Raw genomic sequence first — 17161 nt, forward strand, 5'->3', positions numbered from 1 at the left:
AAATTTAAATTATCATATTTCTGTGAAAAGCATAAAGCAGTTGCCTAGTTTGGTCCACGAAATGCTCATTTTTTTTCATTCGGCTCCTTCGCTGAGCCTTTTTTTATAACTATTGCCCTAACAACTGGCTTATCTCTAGTTAGGAGGTCAACGGATGCTTTTCAAATAACAATAGATCGCCCCATTAGTGTTCAAAGCAAGAGAGTGTAGGCGGGGGTTGATGTTGACTGTATCCCGACCTAACGAAACACGGTTGTATTTTGTTGGAATAAATTATTTTTATTATATAGTTTTGGGTATACATATGTATAAAAGGTTATGTTGATAAAGTGGGTATGTTCTGGAAGTTCTCGAAACGGCTGGAATCGGTTGTGTTTTGGAGTGGTTCTTTCATATTCGTTGTTGCAGGTTGAGTGAGTCTGGCTCTGTTGCTGGTCAGCTGCTTCTAGCCGACTGGTTGTTGGTGTAGCATGGTCTACTGCTGGCTGTTGCCTGTTGTTGACTGACTGTTGAGTAGTTGTGACTGCGTTTTATCGATAGTTTTCTCGGGTAGTGACACTCCCTTGACCTATCTATCTATCGTGTTATATAAGATCGATCTCTCGTTAATATTGTAGTGCGGGCTGGCGGCTGCTCGCTTGTTGAACTGACTGTTGAGCCCACCGTGCGGGTTTAAATAGTGGTCCGCTGTATGCGGCTCGTGTGCAAGGAATGCCGTTCGTTCCGTTTGATTATTTCCGTTTGATTTGTTCCGTTATTAGGGTGGAAAGTTCTCGACTCGAGATGTCATCAATGGTTGAGCGTGGGAAATGAATCCTCCTTCGGAATAGATGAAATTGAAAATAGTGAACGAGTTTTTGTGCGAAAAGCATCCATTGCTTTAGTTAAATATCGGTCACGAAAACTCAACAAAACTTCAAACTATTGTGTCTGTGTGTATGAGTATATGTAGTGTGTAGTGTATATTTTAGTGCCGTGTTTACTTCAAATAGAAGGGCATAAATCCTTTACGGTGCTATTTAGAGTCGTAAATACTATTTTGCGTTTTCTATGATTAGAGTATGGTCGCAAAAAGCAATGCTATGTTAACTGTCAGAAGAATGGCAACCGTGTACGTGTGGTACAGCAGTCGTGTGGGGGGGGAAATGAGCGACCTTTGGACAGTCAGCTACTCAATCGCTGCTTCGGAAGCAGAGCCAGTTTGGTTTCGGAAAGAATAAGGCGTGTTCTTTGCAAATATGAGTTCTTCGAGACTTGTAGCAGCGGTGCATCGCGCTTGCAGACTCACTCCCAATGCTAACAAATCCATCAGGTACTTCAAATTTATCTCGTACTTCATTTTTCATATTTATGTGCTCGTCCATTTCTCAATCGTCATGTTTTTGAGGAATGGTTAATAATCATTAACAATTATGCAAAATCCAACTCCGCTTCAACTCAACATTATACTTAAAACGGTTCTAACTCTTGATTCAAGTCACTCAAATTTACCAACTACTGCCATCACTTCGGGAGCGATGACCCACTTTTCATTCGAAAAGTGGTTTGAGTGAACGATAGTTGCACAACCAATTAAAAAAATTGTCTTGTGTTTGGTTTAAATTCTTAATATTTTTCTATTGAAATTTTTTAATAATTGTTATGTAATAAAATAATTTTCATTTTTATTCAAAATTAAGTCTTTTATCTTTATTGAGTTTTAGCAACATTCACTGTATGTATATTTGTTTTTTTTTCTTATTTCAGATACTTGGCTACATCAGCTCAATCTAAAGATAAAGATGTTTCACACCCGAAAGAGAATTTATCTTTCACCATGAATATATTTCGTGGACAAATTCAAGCTAAGCAAGTGTTTCCATATCCCGACGTTTTGAATGAAGAACAGAGAGAAACTATCGAAGCTTTGATTGATCCTGTTGAAAAATTTTTTGCTGTAAATATTGATTATTTCTAACCTGCATATTATCATACATTTTTTTACATACCTCTTATACAGTTCACATGGTTTTCGTGTAAGTGGTAATTTTTAACATTTCTTATTAGTTTAATATACACATATGATATAAAGGTATTTCAACACTAAACACATGTACAATTTTGTTATATTATAAACATACTAGTGACTAAGTAGGTGCACTTGACAAAAGTGAATACCGTTTTAAAAAAACTGTCAGTTGACTGTCTGTACGAAATAAGCGTTTTATATAAATAGATTGCATTAAAATTGTTAAATAAAAAAAGATAACAATAGATAAAGTTAACAATACTCATATTATCATTCAAGCATTTTAATACTACATATTACTGTAATATTTTTGCATCATTAATTTATGATGATTGTAGGTAGGAATATAAATTTAAAATTTATATTACGGTATATTTGTTTAAATTCCGTTTTTGCCAGACTATAAGATGATATCAATTATTATACCCACATTTTTTTATTCTACTTATTGGAAGCAAATTGATTATTGTTAAATTTTTTAAGACTTAAATATAAGGCGATTCACTCTTGTCGCATTTTTAATAGAAACCTCGCCTTATAGTTTTGCCAATATGATTTGAAATGGTAATAATGTGCGTTTTAGTAATATATTAATTTTACTAAAATTTAGTTTTAGTAATATATTTTTAATTATTTAGGAAGTCAACGATGCTGAAAAAAATGACGACACTGCAAACATAGATGAAGCCACAATGAAGGCACTGTGGGAACTTGGTGCTTTTTCCCTCCAAGTTCCGGCCGAATTGGGTGGTGTTGGTTTGACAAATACTCAATATGCCCGTATGGTGGAGATCGTTGGTAGTAACGATTTAGGAGTGGGTATCACCTTAGGCGCACATCAGTCAATTGGGTTCAAAGGAATCTTACTGGTCGGAACTCCAGAGCAAAAAGCCAAATACTTACCGCGAGTAAGCAATGGACAGTATGCCGCATTCTGTTTAACTGAACCTTCTTCTGGCTCTGATGCTGGTTCTATAAAGTAATTTAACAACTTTCAATTCGTATTTTTAATTTATATGTTTAACATACATACATACATACATACATTGATCATGTGTTCAAACAGGTCGAGGGCTGTACTATCGGATGATGGAAAACATTTTATTTTAAATGGGTCCAAAATTTGGATTAGCAATGGAGGAATTGCTGAAGTTATGACAGTTTTCGCTCAAACGCCTATTGAAAAAGATGGAAAGATTGTCGACAAGGTAAAAATTTGAATATTATCTGTTTATCAAATATTTTTAGATAAATATGTTTTTTTTTTCTTGAAAAAGATATCAAATCAAAGGTTATTTACTTACATCAGTTGACTAATTGTCGAGATAATTTTAAATATATATGTGCTTTTTTATTTTTGAAATTACTAAGCAAAATTTAATTAATTAATTTAAAATACAAAAAACTTTATTTTTCTAGGTAACGGCATTCATAGTAGAAAGATCATTTGGTGGTGTAACTAACGGCCCACCAGAAAAGAAAATGGGAATCAAAGCTTCCAATACTGCCGAGGTATATTATGAGGATGTTAAAATTCCCATTGAAAATGTATTAGGCGGCGTCGGTAACGGTTTTAAAGTTAGCATTCTTTTACACATCTAATTATGTATGTGTATGTGAACCATTGTAAACTAAATCTTTGTTTTAAAGGTTGCAATGAACATCCTAAATAATGGTCGTTTTGGTATGGCTGCAGCTTTGTCAGGAACAATGCGTCATTGCATTCAAAAAGCGACCGATCATGCTACCACTAGAACTCAATTTGGCCGTCGCCTCGATTCTTTCGGCACCACCCAAGAGAAATTAGCTAGAATGCAAATTTTACAGTACATCACTGAATCGCTCGCTTATATGATCAGTGGAAATATGGACACAGGAAGTCAAGATTATCATCTTGAGGCAGCTATTTCTAAAGTAATCTAATATATTTAGATAAATCTTTAGAATAAATTATCTTTTTAACGTTGTTAGAATTATATTTATTCTCATTTTTAGTGTTTTGCTAGCGAATCAGCTTGGTGGGTGTGTGACGAAGCCATTCAGATTTTAGGCGGAATGGGTTTCATGAAAGCGACAGGTTTGGAAAGGGTAATGAGGGATTTGAGAATATTCAGGATCTTTGAAGGAACTAATGATATACTTCGACTTTTTGTTGCTCTAACAGGTTTGTCAAATATGTACATTCTTCATTAATAATAATAGTAAGGCTGAGAATAGATGCACCAGCCATTTACCAAAAGTACTAGCAAAAGTCTTAAAACCACAACATGTGGGCAAGTTTAATACTATATTTAAGCATGCAAACATTTTATTAATTACTTTTCAAAGTAGAAGTAGAAAAAATGTTTTCCACCTAATAGCAAAAGAATTTATTTACACACATTAAAAATATTTTTCATAACACTAAGATAATTATCATCTCAAAAATTTTTAATTTTTAATCAGTCCTATTCATATTTAATACGTCAATAATTGTTTGATGTGATGTGATATTATTGTTATGCATTATTAAATTTATCAAAACTACAATGTGTACAAAAGTTTCGATCCAATCTATTAAGAGGCTATGAGATAAAAAAAAACGCAAAGAAAAATTAAACAGAAACTTAAGGCGAAAACACACTGAGAGGCACGTGTTATTTTTTTATGTGGTTTTGCGTTCCCTTCAGTGTGTTTTCGCCTTTATGTATGTATAAGTGGAAGTAACACTACCTGTTGACTTAAAAATTTAAAGAAAATTACAAGGAACGATTAGCATTTAATTAGGCAATACCAAGTTTCAGTGTGATAGGATTAACGGTGTTTGAATTATATCCAATTTTTTTTTAAAACCATGAGATCAATTATCTGTACTGATTAAAATCAGTAAAAATGTTGAGGTCGAATTGTCTGACGATTAAAATATTTCATCTACTGATACTTCGTATATACATATGTAGATGAAGTAAGTTTGAATTATTTGATCAGGTATTCAATATGCTGGAACTCATTTGCGAGAATTGCAAAAGGCTTTTAAGAATCCCACTGCCAACCTTGGGTTGATATTTTCCGAAGCTGGAAAAAGGGTATTCCGTTCTACGGGACTATCCAGTGGACCTTCAATGAGTGAATTTGTTGCACCAGATCTGGATCAATCTGCACAACTAGCTGCAAAGGTGAACAAATTTTTTGAGTTTGATTTACAATTGAATAATATAGATATATTTTGGCAATTTATTTTCACACTTCTATTGGACCATTTTTTTTAGAGTGTCGATGCATTCGGTCAGGCCATCGAGTCAGTTTTGATTAAATACGGAAAAGGTATCGTAGAAGAACAATATATTCTAAATAGACTTGCACAGGCTGCTATTGACACATATACAATGGCAGTCATCCTGGCCAGAGCCACTCGCGCCATCAATTTAGGTTTACCATCGGCAGCACACGAAACATTGATGACCCAAGCATGGTGCACAGAAGTATGTTAATCTGATATGTACTGTGATTATTAAAAAAAATGTGTATATTTATTATATTATGTGTTTATTATTTTCTAGGCATCTGCAAGAGTAACGAGCAATCTTCAGCAAATTAACTCTGCTACACATCTGGACCTATATTCGAAATTATCATCAATATCTAAGAATGTGTGTGAGACAGGCGGTGTCCACCAAAAGAATCCATTAGGAATTTAATTTTTATTTGGTTATTTCGGGCAACATTTATTGCACATTTTAATTTTATTCAAAAACGAGTCACGGTGAGAGATAAACATAGTATTTAAACATGGAAAACTATTAAATTTTTATAATTAGATATATATTTTAACCTAATTTATAATCCACTGAGATTTTAAACTGGTAGGTAACTTTTTTTTTTTTAGTCAATTGTTCGAGGTGTGTATTTGAATTTTTTATTTATTTATTGTAATAGATGATTTTATGTATCAAAATTTACCGAATTTGCGATAAAATTCTATATATATATATACATATGCATGGATTTTAAATAAAGAAATTACCTTGTAAGTATGTGCACGTAAATATTGTACTTGCTTAAAATATAAATGTGTTCAATATGTGTATTTGAGGAGCCTATATGACATAAAATAAAGGATACGTAATACTCCTAAAGATGTATAAATATATTTTTATAAGAATAAAATTATTAAAATACATTTAGAATTTTTATTTTTCCAGATTTAAAATACAACTATATCACAAAATGGTTTGATCTTACAATAATGAATGATTTTAGGCATTACAAAAAAAAAAAAAAACATTAATACGCATTATCAGACATACGTACACTATAAAAATAAATATGTTTATAGTATGTAAAGTCCCAATTATGCCAAACTATAGAAGTATAGAATTTGTCAAAAATAGGTTAATACACATTTAATAAAATATACATTTATCAAATTTAGAAAATATTAGCGTGGGACTGCTAAGATTTTTCATTATCATTGCTTGATTTGTTTGAATACATACGTACATATTATACATATATACATTTAACAACATTAAATTGGTAGTTCGACATTTATTTGAATAATCATTGATAATATTTATGCATGTTGGAACATACATATATGTATAAATATTTAATGAACCAATTTAAAAATGGCTTTCATAATAATGTAATAAATTATAATTTGATTAAATTCACATAAAATGTAACATACATATTTACAAAATTAGAATATGGTATTTGATACCCATATATAATTACTTACTTTTAAGTAACTTTTATGAAACCAAGTGTATGTTTCAATGAAAATAATACATATATATATATATATATAAAAAATAACAACTTGGATACATGAAATAATATCTATACGAACCAAATAATTAATACACTATTTATGGTTTCATTAGAATTCTATCCTTCAATTCACACATATTAACGATTAGAACTATTGATAGTTCGATTAAAAGAGGAATAGAAAACGTTAGCAACGTTGAGAATTATTTAAAAAATCCACACAGTTACAAAATATTTTACAATGTAATCCAATTGTAATTTTATTCAATCGTCGATACTAATTTTGCTTAAAGTTTCTCCCTTCATGGCGATAACAATACAATAGTGTTGGAAAAGTTGAACTAAAAGTTCACGTTCGTCCAACATTTCCAAAGCTTCAACTCTACGACGGTCATCTATTGGTAATGCTTTCCAAATGGTCTCCATATCCCAAGCGCGTGCAACACTCCATCCAGTGTCTAAAAATCTGAAAAATAAAACTCGTCACATTATACAATAAAACGAACATACACAATTTATATTGACAATATTCACCTCTGTTTTTGAGTTTCCAAAGATGTGCAATATTCTGCTCCAGCTAAAGGACAACCGCGGGCACTCAAATTTGACAACATCACCTCGCCAAACTTGTCTTTAAGATTTACTTGCTCATAACCGAGTAACATAGAATTGGAGAATTGTTTTGCAAGCCATGTGAGAAGCTTTTGACATGGTTCAGGTTTCAAATAAACAAGAACACACTCGGCAATAAACAATGTTGGCAAGTCGTATTGAATTCCAGTTCTTTCTAATTTGCGTTGAACTTCAGATAAGCAGCGTAAATCACATCCTAAAAGATGATAACCATCTGCGTGCAAATCTCCTTCACGAATAATGACTTCTCCATCTGTTTGAAAAGTAATATACAAAATTAAATATGATTGTGTTCATTCTTTTTATATTTAAATAGTAAAAATCGAAAGCGAAGTAAGAAGAGGCTAGTAATAATAAAAATGAATACCTTCAGCATAGATTTTTTCTAACAGAGGCTTGCTCTTTTTGATAGCTTGACATTTTCTAGCCGTGACACTAGGAAAATCTATTTCTACAAAATTGGTGATGGCTTGATTCATATCATCACGCAATCTCCAATAAAGAGTATCAAAGCCGCAACCCAAATTTATAATCTGACAATTGTTCCCAGTGACCTAAAAAAAAAAAACAATATTTGGATAAAATAATCAAATATTTGTTAAATAAAAATTATACAATAATCAAATATTTGTTAAATAAAAATTATATAATTTTTTGATAAATAATAATTTCTAATAAATCGTTATTTAGTAACAAATGTAAAAGAATAAGATATTTTAATTGAAATTATGTGAATGAATGTTAAAACAATTAATAACAATGAAAATATTCACACACTGATGATTGAAATAGTCTAAATTATTTTCTATTGGGTCAATTTTCGAATAACCTTGGAGTACTAATACAGGATTTCACCATAGCCGGATTTACTAATATATTAAAAAATCTTAAGCTCATCATGTTAACTTGATCATTTTTATATCAAGTAAATAAAAATAAATAAATACACACACACATTCATTCAACATTTCGATGCGGGCAAATGGGGAGCGTTTTGGAAAAATGGGTAGTGCGCGCGCGCCTATAAATTATCTTATATTTATGTATATATTATATTTAATATATACCGTCGCGGTTTCGGAAACAGGAACACTTGTGATTTTACGATTATTGGGCAATAAAAATATTGTCCCTTTAGGTGTGTGGTTTTTAACGATCGGGTCTTTTACATATGATTGTTTTCTACAATTTGAGTTCAGTTTAGTGTGAGCTTTCGAGATTTACGGATCGAAATCGTTGAAAATAAAAATACCATGCAAAAATACACTCAACTATCATTGGAGGAGAATATAAAAATCGCGGCTTTGGAAGACTATGGACATTCATTACAATCAATTTCTCAACAAATGGGACGTTCTGTATCTACTGTGTCAAGAATAATGAAAAAGAAAAAGGATTTTGGAACTTTTGATCGTAAGAAGGGGACAGGACCGAAAAGATGCACATCCGAGAGACAAGATCGCCTGATAACTCAATTATCTTTACCGAAACGGTTCAAAACTGCTGTAGAGATAAGAAAAGAGATCTCGGATCAATTTTCAATTGAAATTAGTGATGTAACCTTAAGAAGAGGACTAAGAGAAGCTGGACTGTAAGCTCGGAAACCTGCGAAAAAACCATTACTTACGAAGAAAATGGTGAAAAATCGATTAGAGTGGTCGAAATATCATAAAAATTGGACGACATCGGATTGGCGACAAGTGATATTTTCTGATGAGTTGAAATTCAACCTCTTCAGCTCCGATGGTTTTCCGTATGTTCGAAGAAAGTTGGAGAAAGATTCGACCAAAATGTACCATGAAAACAGTGAAGCATCCCTCAAGCCACATGGTTTGGGGATGTTTTTCTTATTATGGAATTGGTGAAATACAGTTTCTGCAAGGTTCCATTAACGGAATAGCATATAAAAAAATTCTAGAAGAAAGTTTTATCCCATCAATGGAAAACCATCTTTCAAATTCTGATGATGTCATATTCCAAGATGACTCTGCCTCTTGTCATCGAGCTAAATTAGTGAATATTAATTTTATTTAATGGTATTGAATGTAATTAATAATATTTCGGTCAAAATACTGAAATATTTTTGTTACTTTTTTTTAGGTTTGGGTTTATTTGCAGGAATTGGGTGTAAAGACATTAACATGCCCTGGGAATAGTCCCGATTTAAACCCAATTGAAAATTTATGAATGGCTATTAAATATAGGATTAGTAAAACAAATGTGTCTAGCCATCGATCATTAAAAGAGACCATTGAAAAAGTATGGTATGAAGACTTCCCCATCGTCATTTTAAGAAACTTAATAGATTCTATGCCTAACGGTATAAAAGCCGGCATAAAATTAAAAGGAGCCGCAAAAAAATATTAATTAAGTTCTTATAATTTGTAACTAATACCATGTGACTAATAAAATTAAAAGTTTACGCTCAACTGTGTTTTTTCATTCAAAATTTCATTCAACTGTGGAGACTGCGTTTGGTCATAAAAACCGGCTCGGACTAAAATTCTCCCTAACTTTTTTTTTGTTGTTTCTTTTCTTAACAATTGTCGTTAAAATAAAGCACTATGATATAATCTACCATTTTAATGACTTTGGGTGTTTATTTTATTTAAGATCACTGAAATTTCACGCAAAATCACATTTTTCTATGGTGTTCCGGTTTCCGAAACCGCGACTGTAATTCGAAAGAGACTTTGTATGTAAGGTTTGGTTAGGAGCATCGAAAACAAATCAAAGTTTCTATGACGACGATATCGACATTGTTGAATATTATTTCTTTCCGATTCATATAAATTTAATAAAAAAATAAATGAATGTTTAATATATAAGATAAGCCATGTTTAACCACTAATAGCATAATTTTAATTCGTGTATCAATTCCTTTCCGAACACAACACTAGTGGACAAAGATCTAGCGCCGGGTCAGTGTGCGTATTTGATGTAAATGATAAAAGATACAAAATGGTTTTTGTTCGTTTTTCACACGTTTGTGGTTCACCTAAGGAGCTTTGTGGATCCAAATGAGAGTGAATTGCATACGCGAAATGTTGAGAATACGTGGATGCGAGCGATACGAAAGCTCAAACGCACTCGCACACTGACCCGGCGCTGGACCTTTGCCCACTAGTGCTTCCAGATAGTGGGAAAGTACCCAAAGTAAATTGATTGATTGATTGATTGAAACGTGAAATCGGAGCCACTAGAACTGGGACTCGACGGCTCTAATTAACGTTAAAACTGAGTTACAGTGATTGGTGGGGTAAAGTGGTGTTCAGTGTGAGTGTGAGTGTGAGTGCGTATTTGACGTAAGTTTTGGTTTGTTTTTCACACGTTTGTGGATCCAAATGTGAATTTGTGAATGGCATACGTTTAGCCGGTTGGTGAGGGAGTGAGGGAGTGAGGGGGTGAGGGGTGACTGACCGCCAGGAAGTTGTCGACGAAGAGGCGGAGGCCCGCGACGCGCGCGTAGTAGCCGCGGTTGATCTCGGGCGGGTTCCTGGCGATGCGAGTGTGAGTGCGAGTGTGAGTGTGGGTGTGAGTGTGGGTGTGAACGTGAACGATGCTCGGCAGACAGCGGTCGGCCCAGTAGCCCAGCGCGGCCGCCGCCCGCTTGCACTCGCACGCCTCGTCGTTGGTCGCCTTCACCGGCTCGTCGGCGCCCACCGACATCTCTGACATCTCTGACATCTCTGACATCTCTGACATCTCCCGCAGCCCGGCAACACTACAAAACTACAACGCTACAACGCTACACACGTCTGCCACTCTTTCGACACTGTTTCTTGTTTTCGCTTATGTAACACGTGACACGCCGCACGCGTATATCTTTTGAAACAGGCGCTTGTATAGACTGCGCTCGTCAGCCTCGATTTTCCAAATATACAATTGTAGGGAATCAGGGACGTCATTTCAGCCGTTTCCAGGTAGGGGTAGGGGGGCAACACTCAGCCCGGTATTCGAAAAATAAACGATAGTTAAAAAAATGTTTGAAACTCTCGATTGATAAAAAATCGTAATTATTTACTTCCACATATTTAAGAAAAACAATTGTAGGCGGGGTACATGTGTGTTGACCGTATCCCAGCCTAACGAAACACTGTTGTGCTTGTTTTATTAAGTTTTATTGTTTGCCTATGGTTGTACAAAGGTATTATATTTGGGTAAAAGTATGGCGTTCAGCGGTCTCTGGATATGGTAGAGTGTCGCTGGCTCGGCACTCGTTTATGTTCAGAAGGTCTCTGGATGCGGCAGTGTGTTGTTGGCTCGTCGTTCGGCTATGTTCAGAAGGTCTCTGGATGCGGCAGTGTGTTGCTGGCTCGTTGTTCGGCTATGTTCGGAAGGTCTCTGGATACGGCAGTGTGTTGCTGGCTCGTTCGGCTGGTTGATCTTCCAAGTCCGCGTGGTGTAGTGGCGGCAGGTCAGGAGCTGGATGTTGACTGGTCTGCTGCTGTGTGTCGACGCTTGCTGCTGTGGGTCGACTGGTCTGGTGCTGTGTGTCGACGCTTGATGCTGTGGGTCGACTGGTCTGGTGCTGTGTGTCGACGCTTGATGCTGTGGGTCGACTGGCGTTGTTTGGGTTGTACCTCCTTTTATAGTGTTTCTGGAATCACCTGACCCATGGTGGTGGTTTGTTGATGCGTAAGCGAGGAATGCGCTTTTGTCGATGGGGTGGACTTTTCTGGAACGATTGGCGCCGTTCCGCTCGATGTAGTTTAATGGCGGCGGCGTGTTTCGACCGTTTTGGTTCCGCTCGACTGGTAGGGGCGTTCCGCTTGAGTTTAATATAATGGCTGCAGGTGTGCTTCGACTGGTTTTGTTTCCGCTCGACTGGTAGGGGCGTTCCGCTTGAGTGTGAGGGGTGGAACTGTCTCGAAGGTTTTGGCGATTGATTCCAAGAAGTGCACGTGTTGTTTACGTGTGTGAGTTCTGCGCGAAATGTGGTTTGTTGTTGTGGAATATTCTAGAATGTTTCGATGACGATGACGAGATTCCTACACAATCTATAATCTCAGCTTCTAATTTCTTTCCAAATAATTTATTACTAATATTAATAAAAAAATTCAATCCCCAGATATCGACACTGACGGGTTTAATTGAAAAAGACTTCATTTTGTCAAGTTACCACACAAAAACTCGAAATCCAGGAACCGGATTGAAGATAAATAAACCAAAATTCAACTACCAGAGTTCTCAGAGAACAAAAAAATATTAACCTGAAGCTTTTCTTCGAAGATTGTATATATATGTACATACATATGTATATAAAATTTGATATTGTAAAGAAAGTGTTTACGCGGTTTGGGGACTGATCTAGTTGTGAAGGTGTTCTTCACCACCAGTCCGCCATGTATTATAGACGAGTTCGTCTGTGTTTTAGTAGTTAATACTGCTGTTTGTTTGAATAAGGTACTTTATTGTTTGAATATACAAGTGTATAAATATGTTGTTGAAGCGGCTGGAATCGTAGTGTTCTCGAGACGGCTATTGGCTGTTGACTTGGTGTCGTGCTGGCCGCTGGATCTGCAATGTGTCGTTGCTCTGGATCCGGCTATGTTCAGATGTCTCTGGATATGGCAGTGTGTTGGTGGCTCGGCATTCGGCTATGTTCAGAAGGTCTCTGGATATGGCAGTGTGTTGCTGGCTCGGCATTCGGCTAAGTTGCAAGCGTTCTTCCATTGTAGGATAGTGTATTGGTAGCTGTTCAGATGCTGGATGTCGACTGGTCTGCTGCTAAGTGTCGACTGAAGTTGTTTGGAACTTTTTTTGAAGTTGTTTGTTTTGAACCTCCTTTTATATTGTTTTTGGGGATCCACGTGACTTGTGTTTGGCGATTGATTCCGAGAACCGCAGGTGGTGTTTACGTGTGCGAGTTATGCGAGGAATGTGGTTTGTTGTTTAGGGTGGACGTTTCTCGAATGTTTGGCGTCGTTCCACTCGATTTAGTTTAATGGATGCAGGTGTTCTTCGACTTCGTGTCGTTCTGCTTGGTTTGTTGGGGTGGAATATGCTCGAATGTTTGGCGTCGTTCCACTCGATTTAGTTTAATGGATGCAGGTGTTCTTCGACTTGAGATGTCGTCAATGGTTGAGCGTGAGAAATGTATTCTCCGTCGCAATAGATTTCGATAGTTTCGATTGCGGTGACGAGATTCCTACAACAGTTTTAGCGACTCTCACGTTGGGAGGCCAGATGGCGTACAGCAACACGTATCGTCCCTCCAGGTCCTCGTTCGTGGTGGGGGTCAAAGGGAACAAGCGAACTGACCTGGGTTATCGTATATTCTGTCGTAGGGTTCCTGGTTGAAAGCTCGTCGTATAGATGGAACGCAGCTGGCGATCAGATTACACGGTCTTTCTTTCAGCGGCTGATGCTTCTAGGAACCTTCTGGAGCCAGTGGTTATCACGCAAAGTTTAGCCCGCACGTGGGTAGGAAGCTGCAAGGAAGAGACAGGAGCCGAGCTCTATACTGCCTCGTATGACGATCTGGTTGGAGCTTAGGGGAGAGAGTGGAATTCACTGTAAATTCAACGAATACGAGTATACCGAAGCGAGTAGGTCGAATATCAAGATACCTAACGACGAGCATACCTAATTTCATATTTACCTAACCTCAGTATGTCGAATACAAATTGATCGAATGAAAGTTGTTTTACGTTGACGGATAGATGGCACTTTTGCATTGATAATTTCAAGATTATTTAAAACAAAATAATATAATAGTAGTAATTTAAAATTTATATTTTATTAATAGATGGAATTTTATGACCTTGTGAAATTTTGACTGATCTTAACAGAGTCGATCACTGGCACGTATTTATAGTTTTTAAAAAATGTGCGTGTTTGTCTGTGTATTTTAGTGATAATTCAAACACCATTAAATATCTTTGAAACTGAAACTTTTTACTGCGTAATAAAATTTTAATCGTTGCGCTGTAATTTTTTTTTTCATTTTCAAATCTGCCGGAAGTAGCATTATTTTTCTTTGAATTATTATATATCCTAAACCGTGTATCGAACTGAAATTTCATATCTATAACTTGTATTAACTTGTACGCTCGAACTTACACTATTTTTTGGACTTATTAATTAAATGTCTACTCTTATCGAAAAAATATAGTCCTTCAATCAATACTAATATTAATAAATAATAAATAATCAACAAGTTTTATTAATTGGCAACGAGCCTTTTATTACATACAAATTTCAAAAATGTTGCCACTAATTGATTTTTTCGAAACTATTGCATACTTACATTCAAATATAATTTCGTGTTTTTCGTTTTCGTATTGACGAAAAAAGCGCATCTGCAACGACTAAATTGGGCCAGAAAATTTATTAATTGAGTGGAATCGGACTGGAGACATGTCATCTTCTCAAACGAAAGCAAGTTCAATTTATGCGGGTCCCATGGCATCCCCAACGTCAGACGAAGATTAGATGAACGTTTGAGTGAAGAGTGTATTCAGTCGACGGTCAAATATTACCCAGGCCAGATGGTCTGGGGATGTATTTCTTTTCATGGGGTCGGTTCATTGGCCATTAGTGAATGCAGAAACTTATAAAAATATTTTATAACAACACTTGTTTCCAGCAATGGAAAAGATATTAAATAGTATGTATATATATAAATATTAGATACTAAATTGGGTATTTACTGAAAAATAAAAATAAAATTTATTAAATTATATGTATAAAGAACCATAAATAAAGTAAAAACTTAAAATAAAGTACGAATACAAAAGGAAAAATAATAATATAAGATAATAGTAATTAAAATCTTATAAATAAATATTGTAACGCGACGCTTTCCCATCGTCCCATAGGGCAACACTCGCCCTTTATTTCGAGTGGCAACCCAGAAAAAAGCCTCATAGGCGCGTGCGCATGTAGCGCGCGCTCTCTCACCCGCGATCTCCCGTCGAAGAAAGATCTCTCCTGTGCACGTCTCCAGGGGGAGACGGGGCCCAGAGATCCATCACCATCCGTGCTGAAGAACCGCTGCGAGGTCGAGTGTAGCATCACTCCCTCCCCTGAGTTCCAGCACAACGTCCCCTGCATTCCTCACGCCGTTTCCGGAGAAACCTCAGCCGTGAGAGAACCGACCAGACGACCGCAGAGCCAGTTTCCCGAGCCAGGAAGCTGTTATCAACGCAGACGACTTGCAGTCAGGAACCTCCCCGACTATATACCTATATATAACTATCCCAAGGTTAGTCCACGTTTCTACATACCTCGACTCTTGGAAGAATAACGACGTATAACGCCCTCTGCATCAGACGCGCGTAAATCCGTTCATTACAATATAAGATACTAAGTAAGTAATTAACTGAAAAATAAAAAAATATATATGTATGTATAAGGAACCAAAAACAAAGTAAAAAATTATAGGAATAAAAAAAAGAAATAATAATAATTAAAAGAACTAAAAGATATTAAATATAAATAAATAATTATTAGAAAATGAAAGAAATTATTAGTAAATATATAATTAAATGAAATACAAGTAAACAATGACAAAGAATGAAAATGAATACGAAAAAAATCACAGGCACACCATCATCAAATGATAGAATCTGCTCAACACAACAACTGTCGTCCGTTTAACAAATGACGCCACCTCTCCCGCCAAAAGTGAGCTTTACGTGGAATTGGGAAGGAATTTGGGTGACTGTGGATGGAAATTAACCCTTTCGCGGGCCGTGGGAATACGGTTTCCCAGTGACTTAATTTGTTTCAAAAAGCCGTTGGGTGTACATATGAGAATTTTTAAAAGCAATGACATTTAGCGGAAATCCCCACCAACACGATGCAATAGATTCCTTCTGTATCGATTGTAACATAATCATAATTCGTCCGTGTTTATGGTAAGCGGCGCGCGCGAGGGTTTGACAGCTGAATAAATACCAGTTTTTTCAACGTAAAATCTTATTTTTTAACTATATAAGAATTTTAACGATCGATTTATGTTCCTTGTACTTTGTTTTATTATATGTACTATAAATTATTATTGAATTGTTCCATATACTTACGATTTTCGTTGATGGGAATACATCTTCCCACGGATCTAAGTGAAGAAGTGGAGGGAGTGGGAACCCACTTTCTAATAAAGGGTTCGAAGTATAGAATATGTAGATATTGTAGTCTTAATAATACAGAGAAAAGATTTAAATATATTTGTAGTAGTTGTGAGGTTCCTTTATGTGTATCACCGTGTTTTAAAGTATTTCATAATAAATAATATTTATTATTAGAATTGTTTTGTTGTTATTTTTTTGCTTGTTTATTTATATGAACATGAAATGGTGTTCGATGTGCCATTTTGTTTTTATTTTTTTTTTAACTTTTCAAAATAATGTTTTTTTGGATATTATTATTATTTTTTTTGAATTTCATCTTTTGTTTGTTTATTTGCTCTTTTAATTTTAAATATATATGATTTTATCTTAAAATGCATTTTTTTTTAATTATATTTTTGCACCACCCAAAGATCCGTGGGAAGTATATTTCCCACTTTTTTTGTTTAAATGTTTAAAACATGTTTATTAATTTTTTTTCCATATTTGCCTTAAATATGTATTTTTTAGTAATACTATCGAAATGAAATTTTTAAAAATCAACTAGAAATAATTCGCCCGCGAAAGGGTTAAAGCCTACGCCCTCGGCGCCCCCCAGAGCCTTTGCCCAGTAAGGCTTCGCCCTCGGCGCCCCCCAGAGCCTTTGCCCTGTAGGGCTTCGCTCTCGGCGCCCCCCTGAGCCTTTGCCCTGTAG

General features: G+C 35.5%; 3 protein-coding genes across 3 annotated transcripts in view; 1 reads left to right on the forward strand and 2 right to left on the reverse strand.

The window, feature by feature from the left end:
- Positions 1–17161, reverse strand: part of LOC143912339 (uncharacterized) — a 976232-nt gene that overhangs the window by 151523 nt on the left and 807548 nt on the right. The gene's annotated exons all lie outside the window — the stretch shown is intronic.
- Positions 1110–6166, forward strand: Acadvl (Acyl-CoA dehydrogenase very long chain). Its single transcript, XM_077434130.1, has 10 exons — positions 1110–1312; positions 1747–1936; positions 2647–2987; positions 3075–3216; positions 3428–3586; positions 3659–3922; positions 4004–4172; positions 4976–5163; positions 5257–5469; positions 5548–6166. Exons 1-10 carry the CDS (start codon positions 1239–1241, stop codon positions 5683–5685), a joined length of 1878 nt encoding a protein of 625 aa, XP_077290256.1. The 5' UTR covers positions 1110–1238; the 3' UTR covers positions 5686–6166.
- LOC143914047 (leucine carboxyl methyltransferase 1) lies at positions 6161–11124 on the reverse strand. Its single transcript, XM_077434141.1, has 4 exons — positions 10814–11124; positions 7761–7947; positions 7295–7646; positions 6161–7226 (listed from the first exon to the last, which is right to left on the reverse strand). The coding sequence occupies exons 1-4, from the start codon at positions 11096–11098 to the stop codon at positions 7025–7027; spliced, it is 1026 nt and encodes a 341-aa protein (XP_077290267.1). The 5' UTR covers positions 11099–11124; the 3' UTR covers positions 6161–7024.

Source organism: Arctopsyche grandis, chromosome 1, assembly GCF_051622035.1.
Source record: "Arctopsyche grandis isolate Sample6627 chromosome 1, ASM5162203v2, whole genome shotgun sequence".
NCBI classification, from domain to species: Eukaryota; Metazoa; Arthropoda; class Insecta; order Trichoptera; family Hydropsychidae; genus Arctopsyche; species Arctopsyche grandis.